The sequence below is a fragment of the Callorhinus ursinus genome, unplaced genomic scaffold (genome assembly GCF_003265705.2).
Source record: "Callorhinus ursinus isolate GAN/ISIS: 27379988/994484 unplaced genomic scaffold, GSC_fseal_2.0 scaffold1, whole genome shotgun sequence".
NCBI classification, from domain to species: Eukaryota; Metazoa; Chordata; class Mammalia; order Carnivora; family Otariidae; genus Callorhinus; species Callorhinus ursinus.
Window position 1 is genome coordinate 60691700 of NW_027397063.1, and position 13059 is coordinate 60704758.

Below are 13059 nucleotides of genomic sequence, written 5' to 3' on the forward strand. Positions count from 1 at the left end.
CACTGAGGACTGGGGCCCCGAGTTCTCAGCTCCTCTGGGGCCAGAGATAGGGAGGCTGCCATTCACTCTTGTCCTCCAAAGCTGTATGGAAAGCTTGCAGGAAACAAAAGTTCCCAAGACCAAACCCGAGCAGATTCCTTAGCCCGGACCGACAAGGGCAGGGCAATTCCGCCTCCGGCAAAGACATTTGGGAACCACAGCAACAGGTCCCTCCCCCAGAAGAGCAGCAAGAACAGCCAGCCAAGACCAAGTTTACCGATCAATGAGAACAGCAGAACTCCAGAGCTGGGGAATACTGCACATAGAATCCATGGCTTTTTTACCATGATTCTTTAGTGTTTCAAAGTTAATTTTTTTACTTTTTTTTCTTTTTTTTTTTAGGTTTTCTTTTTCCCTTTTTCAACCATCTCATCTTATCAATCCTTTTTATAAAATCTTTTTTATTTTTCATTTTTAGAGTTATATTCTATCCCTTTATTGTAGTTAACCTTATTTTTTGTATATATATAAGTTGTTCTCTCTTTAAAATTTTGGGATACGGTTGCTTCTAACAGACCAAAATATACCCTAAATCTCTAGTGTATGGCTTTGTTCTAGTCTCCTGCCTGATCACATTCTCTCCCTTTTTTTTTTAAATTTCTCTTCTTTCTTTTTCAACCAACTTATCAATTACTTTTATAAAATCTTTTATAATTTTCATCTTACAGTCATATTCCATCCCTTCATTGTACTTACCCTTATTTTATACATATATGTTTTTCTCACTTTAAAATTTTGGGAGGCAGTTTCTTCTAACAGACCAAAATATGCTCAAAATCTAGTGTGTGGCACTGATCTATTCACCAGCCTGATCATATTTGATGGTATTTCTTTTTTTTCTTTTTTCTTTCTTTCCCTTTCTTTTCCCCCTGGTTTTGGGTCTCTTCTGATTTGTTTAGTGTATGTTTTTTCTGGGATTGTTGTTACCCTATTAGCATTTTGTTCTCTCATTCTTCTATTCTCCTCTGGACAAAATGACAAGACGGAAAAACTCACCTCAAAAAAAAGAACAAGAGGCAATACCAACTGCCAGGGACCTAATCAATATGGACATTAGTAAGATGTCAGAACTAGAGTTCGGAATGATGATTATAAAGATACTAGCTGGGCTTGAAAAAGCATGGAAGAGACTAGAGAAACCCTCTCTGGAGAAATAAAAGAAATAAAATCTAGCCAAGTCGAAACAAAAAAGGCTATTAATGGGGTGCAATCAAAAATGGAGGCTCTAACTGCTAGGATAAATGAAGCAGAAGGGCAGAATTCGAGATAAGTGATACCATAAGATGAAACAATATTAGAATAATTGGGATCCCAGAAGAAGAAGAAAGAGAGAGGGGGGCAGAAGGTATATTAGAGCAAATTATAGCAGAGAACTTCCCTAATCTGGGGAAGGAAACAGGCATCACAATCCAGGAGGCACAGAGAACCCCCTCAAAATCAATAAAAATAGGTCAACATCCCGACATCTAATAGTAAAACTTACAAGTCTCAGATACAAAGAGAAAATCCTGAAAGCAGCTCGGGACAAGAGGTCTGTAACCTACAATGGTAGAAACATTAGACTGGCAACAGACCTATCCACAGAGACCTGGCAGGCCAGAAAGGACTGGCACAATATATTCAGAGCACTAAACAAGAAAAATATGCAGCCAAGAATACTATATCCAGCTAGGCTGTCATTGAAAATAAGAGAAATAAAAAGCTTCCAGGACAAACAAAAACTAAAAGAATTTGCAAACACCAAACCAGCCCTATAAGAAATACGGAAAGGGGTCCTCTAAGCAAAGAGAGAGCCTAAAAGTAACATAGACCAGAAAGGAATAGACACAATATACAGTATCAGTCACCTTACAGGCAATACAATGGCACCAAATTCATATCTCTGAATAGTTACCCTGAATGTAAATGGGCTAAATGCCCCAATCAAAAGACACAGGGTAACAGATTGGATAGAAAAACAAGACCCACTGATATGCTGCCTGCAAGAGACTCATTTTAGACCCAAAGACACATCCAAATTGAAAGTGAGGGGGTGGAAAACCATTTACCTTGCTAATGGACATCAAAAGAAATCTGGTGTGGCAATCCTTATATCAGACAATAGATTTTAAACCAAAGACTATAATGAGAGAGAAGAGGAAGGACACTATATCATCCTTAAAGGGTCTATCCAACAAGAAGATCTAACCATTATAAATATCTATGCCCCTAACATGGGAACAGCCAATTAATTACAAAATCAAAGAAATACATTGACAACAATACAATAATAGTAGGGGACTTTAACAACCCCCTCACTGAAATGGACAGATCCTCTAAGTAAAAGATCAACAAGGAAATAAAGGCTTTAAATGACACACTGGACCAAATGGACTTCACAGATATATTCAGAACATTCCATCCCAAAGCAACAGAATACACATTCTTCTCTAGTGCCCATGGAACATTCTCCAGAATAGATCACATCCTAGATCACAAATCAGGTCTAAACCGATACCAAAAGATTGGGATCATTCCCTGCATATTTTTGGACCACAATGCTTTGAAACTAGAATTCAATCACAAGAGAAAAGTTGGAAAGAACTCAAATACATGGAGGCTAAAGAGCATCCTACTAAAGAATGCATGGGTCAACCAGGAAATTAAAGAAGAACTAAAAAAAAATTCATGGAAACAAATGAAAATGAAAACACAACTGTTCAAAATCTTTGGGATGCAGCAAAGGTGGTCCTATGAGGAAAGTATATAGTAATACAAGCCTTTCTCAAGAAACAAGAAAGGTCTCAAATACACAACCTAACCCTACACCTAAAGGAGCTGGAGAAAGAATAGCAAGTAAAGCCTAAACCCAGCAGGAGAAGAGAAATAACAAAGATCAGAGCAGAAATCGATGAAAAAGAAACCAAAAGAACAGTAGAACAGATCAATGAAACTAGGAGCTGGTTCTTTGATAGAATTAATAGGATTGATAAACCCCTGGCCAGACTTATCAAAAAGAAGGCTTCCCAGGGGAATTCTACCAAACATTTAAAGAAGAATTAATACCTATTCTTTTGAAACTGTTCCAAAAAATAGAAATAGAAGGAAAACTTCCAAACTCATTTTATGAGGCCACAATTACCTTGATCCCCAAAGCAGACAAAGACCCCATCAAAAAGAAGAATTACGGACCAATATCCCTGATGAACATGGATGCAAAAATTCTCACCAAAATACTAGCCAATAGGATCCAACAGTACATTAAAAGGATTATTCACCACGACCAAGTGGGATTTATTCCTGGGCTGCAAGGTTGGTTCAACATCCACAAATCAATCAACGTGATACAATACATTAATAAAAGAAAGAACAAGAACCATATGAACCTCTCAATAGATGCAGGAAAAGCATTTGACAAAGTACAGCATCCTTTCTTGATTAAAACTCTTCAGAGTATAGGGATAGAGGGTACATACCTCAATATCATAAAAGCCATCTATGAAAAACCCAGAGAATATCATTCTCAATGGGGAAAAACTAAGAGCTTTTCCCCTAGGGTCAGGAACACGGCAGGGATGTCCACTATCACCACTGCTATTCAACATAGTATTAGAAGTCCTACCCACAGCAATCAGACAACAAAAAGAAATAAAAGTCATCCGAATCAGCAAAGAAGTCAAACTCTTATTCTTTGCAGATGATATGATACTTTATGTGGAAAACCCAAAAGACTCCACCCCAAAACTGCTAGAACTCATACAGGAATTCAGTAAAGTGGCAGGATATAAAATCAATGCACAGAAATCAGTTGCATTTCTATACACCAACAACAAGACAGAAGAAAGAGAAATTAAGGAGTCGATCCCATTTACAATTGCACCCAAAACCATAAGATACCTAGGAATAAATCTAACCAAAGAGGCAAAGAATCTGTACTCAGAAAACTATAGAATACTCATGAAAGAAATTGAGGAAGATGCAAAGAAATGGAAAAACATTCCATGCTCATGGATTGGAAGAACAAATATTGTGAAGATGTCAATGCTACCTAGAGCAATTTACACATTCAATGCAATCCCTATCAAAATACTATCAACTTTTTCCACAGAGCTGGAACAAATAATCCTAAAATTTGTATGGAACCAGAAAAGACTTTGAATAGCCAGAGGAATGTTGAAAAAGAAAAGCAAAGCTAGTGGCATCACAATTCCGGACTTCCAGCTCTATTACAAAGCTGTCATCATCAAGACAGTATGGTACTGGCACAAAAACAGACACATAGATCAATGGAACAGAATAGAGAGTCCAGAAATGGACCCTCAACTCTATGGTCAACTAATCTGAGACAAAGCAGGAAAGAATGTCCAATGGAAAAAAGACAGTCTCTTCAACATATGGTGTTGGGAAAATTGGACAGCCACATGCAGAAGAATGAAATGGGACGATTTCCTTACACCACACACAAAAATAGACTCACAATGGATGAAAGACCTAAATGTGAGACAGGAATCCATCAAAATCCTAGAGAAGAACACAGGCAGCAACCTTTTTGACCTCAGCTGCAGCAACTTCTTTTTTTTTTTTTAAATGCTGAGAGAGGGCAACCCTGTGGGGAACGCTCTCACTCTTTTTTTTTTTTTTTAAGATTTTATTTATTTATTTGACAGAGGGAGACACAGCGAGAGAGAGAGAGCTTGTGCACAAGCAGGGGGAGTGGGAGAGGGAGAAGCAGGCTTCCCGCTGAGCAGGGAGCCCGATGTGGGGCTCGATCTCAGGACTCTGGGATCATGATCTGAGCCAAAGGCAGACCCTTAACGACTGAGCCACCCAGGCACCCCTGCAGCAACTTCTTCCTAGACACATCGCCAAAGGGAAGGGAAGCAAGGGCAAAAACGAACTATTGGGACTTCATCAAGATAAAAAGCTTTTGCACAGCAAAGGAAACAGTCAACAAAACCAAAAGACAACCGACAGAATGGGAGAAGTTATTTGCAAAGGACATATCAGGTAAAGGGCTAGTATCCCAAATCTATAAAGAACTTATCAAACTCAACACCCAAAGAACAAATAATCCCATCAAGAAATGGGCAGAAGACATGAACAGACATTTTTCCAATGAAGACATCCAAATGGCCAACAGACACATGAAAAAGTGCTCACCATCACTCAGCATCAGGGAAATCCAAATCAAAACCTCCATGAGATACCACCTCACACCAGTCAGAATGGTTAAAATTAACAAGTCAGGAAATGATAAACGTTGGCGAGGATGCGGAGAAAGGGGAACACTCCTACACTGTTGGTGGGAATGCAAGCTGGTGCAGCCACTCTGGAAAACAGTATGGAGGTTCCTCAAAAAGTTGAAAATAGAGCTACCCTATGGCCCAGCAATTGCACTACTGGGTATTTACCCCCATACAAATGTAGTGATCCAAAGGGGTATGTGTACCCCGATGTTTACAGCAGCAATGTCCACAATAGCCAAACTATGGAAAGAGCCAAGATGCCTATTGACAGATGAACGGATAAAGAAGATGTGGTATATATACGCATGGAATATTATGCCGCCATAAAAAAACCCCGAAATCTTGCCATTTGCAATGACATGGATAGAACTAGAGGGTATTATGCTAAGCGAAATAAGTCAATCAGAGAAAGACAAGTATCATATGATCTCACTGATATGAGGAATTCTTAATCTCAGGAAACAAACTGAGGGTTGCTGGAATGGTGGGGGGTGGGAGGGATGGGTGGCTGGGTGATAGACATTGGGGAGGGTATGTGCTATGGTGAACACTGTGAATTGTGTAAGACTGATGAATCACAGACCTGTACCTCTGAAACAAATAATACATTATATGTTAAAAAAAAAATAAAGAAGATAGTAGGAAGGGAAAAATGAAGGGGGGAAAATCGGAGGGAGAGATGAACCATGAGAGACTATGGACTCTGAGAAACAAACTGAGGGTTCTAGAGGGGAGGGGGGGATGGGTTAGCCTGGTGATGGGTATTAAGGAGGGCATGTATTGCATGGAGCACTGGGTATTACACACAAACAATGAATCATGGAACACTTCATCCAAAACTAATGATGTAATGTATGGTGACTAACATAACATAATAAAATAAAATTAAAAAAAATATTTCTCCAAATTTTGTATCATCTATCTATCTATCTATCTATCATTTGTCTATCTATCTAAATGGCTGGTTGAAAATTGGTTGATAAGATAGTATTCAATATATAATCAGGACATTAGCATTATGGGGCTTACGTTAGAATCTTGGCTAATGTCAACAGGATGTAGGTGATAATACATATTTCCTCAGTTTCATTCAGGGTTCTTGCGGTTAAAGGGGGGACAAATTTTAGATTTGCATTAATATCTGTAATTGCAAGAGAAAGTTTCTAAAATATTTTGATATTGTTGGAAGGAAGAAAATAAACATAAACATTTTACTGAACTTACTTATTTGTGATCATTTGGATTCTAAATTATCTAAATTGTGGATGTAGATTGGCCTGAAATTTTATTTCATATTTTCGTGTGAAGAAATTTCTGGGAAATATTTAAATTTCTTAATATCAAAGTAATTTCTAAGAAATTCAGAAGCAATCACTAATATAATCCCTATGTTAATCAAAATGTATTCTATTCCTTAAACTAGCTGATAGGAGGACCTCTCCCTAGCATGACTTTTTCTAAAGCATTATTTTTAATGTAAATGGAACTTATAATGTTTGATGTGCTTTTCTTTCAAAACTATACATCAGATATACAAAATACATCAAACAAATACATCATAGTATTTTGCTGAAAAGGGCTCTCAACTGTCGTTTTTAAACAGCTTTATTATTGAGGAATAACGGAATACAATCAGAGTACTGATTGCGTTTTCTTACTTTCTAGATTTTTGTCGCTCTGGAATTTGTGACCTTAATCCTGGAGGTGGGAGCGAATTCCTAGAGATAGCAAACAATTCCCCTATAAGCATACTTTGGATATACAAACCAACAAATCCAGAGCCCTCACCCCCAATTACCTTCTTTGTTAAACTCCCACACACCAAGCCAATACTCCCCTGCCCTAGATGACCCCAGAGCCAGGTCCTGGGTAGCCAGTGACCACTCTTATATCCCAGAGCCCACCAAAATTACTCAAACTATCCAATCCCAAATGTGGTCAGCTGCCTACCTGCCTCGCCCATCCCTTCCCATTAAAACTTCAGTAATGGCTCTGGGCCATGTTCTCCTCTCTTCCTCTTCTGCCTCCTGACCAACCCTGGTCCTTCCCCACTTGGCCCTGAGTGGCATGCCATGCCTCCTGTTTCTAGAGATCTGTCAGTATAAACTTCTTCCTTCCTTCACAAAGACTATCATTTCTGTGTGTGTGTATCTTACCATTTCTGTGCCTCTGTTTAATCTTACTAATTAAAACAAATTAGTACATTTTTAGAACAAACTACATGTATTTGAAGTGTAAAATTTGGAAAGTGTTGACACATGTATGTACTGTGAAGCCATCACCACAAACAAGATAATGAACGTACCCATCACCTCCAATAGCTTCCTCAAGCTGCTTCATAAGACCTCCTTCCCACGTATCCCCCACCCACAAACCCCATCCAAAGGCAACCACAGATCTGCTGTCATTATAGACTACTTTGCATTTTCAGTAACTACATATATATGAAATAGTATACTATGCACTCTTCTTGTCTGGTTTATATATAAATTATATATAAAATATATTAGTTATACATATATGAAATACTACACTATGTACTCTTTTTGTCCGGTTTCTTTCACTCAGCATCTTCATTTTGAGATTCATCCATGTTACTGCATGTATCAATAGTCTATTCTTTAAAAAAAAGTTCATTCTTTTTATTGCTGAGTAGTATTCCATTGTATGGTTATACTACAATTCATTTATAGAGTCACCTCTTGGTGGACATTTGAGATGTTTCCAGTTTGGGGCTATTTACAAATTAAGCTGCTATGAATATTCATGTGCATGTGGTTGTTGTTTTTTTTTTTTTTATGGCCATACGCTTTCATTTCACTTGGGTAAATAACTAGGAGTCCAGTAGCAGGTTCATATAGCAGGTATATGTTTAACTTTACTTAGTTAGTTATTTATTTATCAATGTATTTATTTATTAAATTTTAATTCCAATTAGCTAACATACAGTGTTATATTAGTTTCAGGTGTACAATATACTGATTCAACACTTCCATGCAACACCCAGCGCTCACCACAGCAAGTGCACTCCTTCATCCCCATCACCTATTTCACCCATCACCCCACCCACCTCCCCTGTTTAACTTTTTAATAAACTGCCACACTGTTTTACAAAGTGAGCGTATCATTTACATTCCCACCAGCAGTATATGATAGTTCTAGTTGCTCCATATCTTCAACAACAGGTGACATGGTCAGTACTTTTAATTTTAGTCATATTAATAGGTGTATAGTAGTATGTTGTGATTTTAGTTGAATTTCCTAATGACCACTCACATTGTGCATCTTTTCATGTGCTTATTTTGCCATGCATTTATGTTCTTTGATGAAATCTATTTAAAATCTTTGCCTGTTTTTGTTGTCATTTCCTTATTATTGAAATTTGAGAGTTTTTATGTGTTCTAGAAACAAGTCCTTTATCGGATATGTGAATTGCTAATATTTTCCCACAGTCTGTGGCTTGCCTTTGCGTTTTCTTTCTTTCTTTTTTTTTTTTTTTTTAAGATTTTATTCATTTAGGGGCCCCTGGGTGGCTCAGTTGGTTGGGCAGCTGCCTTCGGCTCAGGTCATGATTCTGGAGTCCCAGGATCGAGTCCCATATTGGGCTCCCTGCTCATCAGGGAGTCTGCTTCTCCCTCTGACCCTCCCCCCTCTCATGTTCTCTCTCTCTCCTTCTCTCTCTCAAATAAATGAATAAAATCTTTTAAAGAAAGATTTTATTCATTTATTTGACAAAGAGGGAACACAAGCAGGGGGAGTGGGAGAGGGAGAAGCAGACTCCCTGCTTAGTAGGCGGCCTGATGCGGGGCTCAATCCCAGAACCCTGGGATCATGACCTGAGCTTAACAGACTGAGCCACCCAGGCACACTGACCTTTGCATGTCTTTACCAGTATGTTTGGAAGATCAGAGTTCTTAATTTTGAGGAAGTCCAATTTATCAACTCTTTTCCTGCACTGAGTGTTGTATCTAAGAAATCTGCCTCATTCAGTCACAGTTTCCTACATTTTATTTTAGAAATTTTATAATTTTAGGTTTTACATTTAGTTCTATGATCCATTTTGAGTTATTTTTGTATTGTATGATGTATGCAATTGCAGCTTAATTTTTGAATATGGATTTCCAATTGTTCTAGCACTATATGCTAAAAAGACTTTTCTTCCACTGAATTGCCTTTGTACGGTTTTTGATAATCAACTGGCCATATATGTGGGGGCTAGTTTCTAGACTCTCTACTTTGGCCACTGATTTGTCTATCTTCATGCCAATACCATGCTATCTCAATTGCTTTAATTTATAATCAATCTCAAAATCAGGTGATGTAAGTTCAACTCTATTCTTTTACAAAGCTGGCTGGACTACTATAGGTTTTTTGCATTTCCATGTAAATATTTTGGAACCTGCTTGCCAGTAGCTCCACAGGAGGCAGCTGAGATTTTGACTGGGATTGTGTCGAATTATAGGACAATTTGGGGAGAACTGACATTAAGAATATTGAATCCTCCAATTCAAAAACACAGTAGATCTCTTCATTTATTTCTTTAATTTCCTCTCAGAAATGCTTGTAGTTTTCCCCTTGTAGTGTGGGAATATTACACTCATCGATTTGGAATGTTAAACCTCGAATTCTGGGGTACATCCATTTTGTTATGATGTATTACCCTTTTTACACATTTTTATATTCAACTTGTTAAAATTTTGTTATGATTTTTTTGCATCTACATTCATGAGGGATATTGGTGTAGAGTATTCCAAAGAGTTTCTTTAGAATTAATATTCTTTCTTCCTTAAATATTTGACAGTTTGCATTAGTGAAGCCATCGGGGCCTAGAGTTTTCTCTGTGGGCAGGTTTTTAATGACAAGGTATTGAGATTACCTAAATAGCCCTATATTCTAGAGTGAGCTTTGATATTTCCATCTTTCAAGGAATTTGTCCAGTTTATCTCAGTTGCTAAATTTACTGGCGTATAGCGATTTGTAATATTTCTTTGTTTTACTTTTACATCTGTAGATGCTAGTAATATCATCTCTCTCATTCCTGATATTGGTATTTTTGTGCCTTCTCTCCTTTTACACTTCTCAGTCTAGCTGGAGGCCTGTCAATTTTATTGATCTTGCATAACCAGATTTTTGTCTCATTACATTCTCTCTCTATAAAATTTTTATTAATTTCTACCTTGATCTTTATTTTTTCCTTTTTTCTTCTTATTCGGGTTTAATCTGTTCTTCTTTCTCTAGTTTCTTAAGTTGGAAGCTGGGGTTATTGATTTCAGAACTTTCTTCTTTTCTTTTTCTTTTTTTTCCTTTTTTTTTAATTTTAGGTAGTGAACATACAGTACAATATTGGTTTCTGGTCTTTTCTAATATATGCATTCAATGTGATAAATTTCCTTCTAACTACTGCATTAGCTGCATCCCATAATTTTGAGATGTTACATTTTCGTTTTTGTTCAGTTCAAAATATTTTGTAATTTCACTTTTTATGTCTTCTCAGGGCCATCAGTTATTTAGTTTCTTTAGTTTATTTAGTGTTCTTAGTCATTTAGTGTTATTTAGTGTTCTTTAGTTTCTAAATATTTTGATACCTGGAATATCATTCTATTACTTATTTCTAATTTACCTCCTCCTTAGTCAAGGAACATACTTTGTTCTTGAATTTGCTTGAATGCTTTTAAATTTATTTAACCTTTTTAAAAACTTTTTAAAATTTATTAAACTTTTTAAAATTTATTAAACATTTTTTAATCATAGACGATGGTCTATCCTGGTAAATGTTTCATGTATACTCAAAAGGAATGTATATTCTGTTGTTGTTAGGTGGAATGTTCTATAAATGTCAGTTTGGTCAAGTTTGTTGACAATGTTCTTCAAGTCTTCTAAAGCCTTATTGATTTTAAGCCTACTTATTTCAGCAATTATTGAGAGAGAGGTATTGGAATCTGACTATAATTATGAACTTTTCTATTTCTTTTTGCAATTGTCAGGTTTTGTATCATGTTATTAAAGCTCTGTTTCTAAGTGCATAAGTGTTAAGGTTTGTTTTGTCCTCTTGATGAATTTTTCCCTTTACTTTTCTGAAATGACCCTCTTTATCTCTGATAATAATCTGTCCTCTGAAATCTATTTTGTCTGGTGTTAATATAATCACTTCAGTTTTGTTTTGATTCATGTTATCATGATATTATCTTTTCCACCCCTTTGCTCTTAATATATTTTTGCCTTTATATTTAAAGTAGATTTCTTGTAGGCAGCATGTTTAATCATGGATCATGCTTTTTTATTCAATCTGACAATATCAGTGTTTAGACCATTTAATTGGGAATGTTTAGACCATTTATAATTAGTGTGTCATTTGCTATGGCTAGGTTTATATAAACCACCTTGCTATTTGTTTTTTGTTTGTCTCATATGCCCTTTATTATTTTCTTTTTTCCTGCTTTATTTTGATTTGAGTATTTTTTTAAATTCAATTTTATCTTCTTTATTGGCTTATTAGCTATACTTCTTTGTTGTATTATTTTAGTCATTGCTCTAGGGTTTGTAGTATACCTTTTTAACTTATCATGGTCTACCTTTAAGTAATATTATAGTATTTCACAGTAGTATCAGAAACCTAAAACAGTAGGTTTTAGATTTCATCTAGTCCCAAATGGCAAAGCTCCTCGTAAGAATTGCCTATACAGTCTCTACCCCCCCTTATTCCCTCCTGGCCCTTCTGCTATTGTTATCAATTTTACTGCCATATGTCTTATGGCAACCAACAAGTTGTTATTATTTTTTATTTGTTACCATTTGTGTGCATACTATATTTTTCCTCCTAGACTATACACTACTTGAAAATGGGATTCATAGCTGAGTCAATGTTGGCATTTAATAGGTGCTCAAAACACATTTTTTCAATGAATGCTAAAAGAGAAGAAGGAAGATGGTGGCAAAAAGACTCTGCTGCTTACCAAGGTGAAGCCCTGGACTGGCCCGACCAATGTAGAAATATACAACAGCAGCAACGCCCATGTTAATGAGGGTATAGACCCACTGGATCACAAACATGATGAGAAGAGACCCAAAAGCCTGTGGAAACAGAGTAGGAAGGGCAAGTCATCTAATGGTATATCACATGGTAAGCAAGCCACAAGGCCAGGGCCATAAGAAACAACAGTCCCTTTCATCAACCTCTGATCACTATAAATTCTGAGTAGTTGAAGTTCACATATAATTCAAAGCCTCCCTTAAGCAGATATTTGAGAAGACATCCACCCGAAAGTACCCTATAATCAAAACTATCAATAAATAGATATTCTACCCTAGCCCCTTGTCCTACTCCTCCTTAGAAGAAACAAATTAGAGTGAAATTATGTTAATTTGCTATAGCTAGAAATTTAGTGACCCAGAGGTTATCATGGATGATTATTTTTTAAGTAAACCATTGATTAAAATAAGTGGTTCATTAAATATAATCTTGCCATTTGTAGTCTCATCCAAATTCTAATGTAACATACTTAAATCACATTGCTCCTAGTTAAGACTCTCCTTTCTCCTCTCCCCTTTGCAGCCTCCTAGATTGACATCTCTAACTGAATTCTTTCTCAAGGACAATTGGGATAAAAATGAAGTTACTCACCCCTAACAGGGAGACCCAGGGGTTGCACATGTGGGTGTAGAAAGAAGTTGGTCTCTGGATATCTTGTTCTTGGAGCGTAGACTTTAGGAAGAAATCTAAAAAATAAATGAGCCAAATCCTTGGTTACCAATTTGTTACCAAACCCTTTTCTATTTTTATGAGCAAATACCTATG

The 13059-nt window shown here is 36.6% G+C and overlaps 1 protein-coding gene across 1 annotated transcript in view; it reads right to left on the reverse strand.

Annotated features, from left to right (window-relative positions):
* The window catches only part of SLC12A8 (solute carrier family 12 member 8), a 151507-nt gene that overhangs the window by 5320 nt on the left and 133128 nt on the right, over nucleotides 1-13059 (reverse strand). Inside the window, exons 11-12 of the mRNA XM_073903188.1 lie at nucleotides 12886-12980; nucleotides 12218-12335 (exon numbers count right to left, since the gene is read on the reverse strand). Of these exons, the coding sequence (XP_073759289.1) occupies nucleotides 12218-12335; nucleotides 12886-12980 (213 nt within the window). The remainder of the gene's footprint in view (nucleotides 1-12217; nucleotides 12336-12885; nucleotides 12981-13059) is intronic.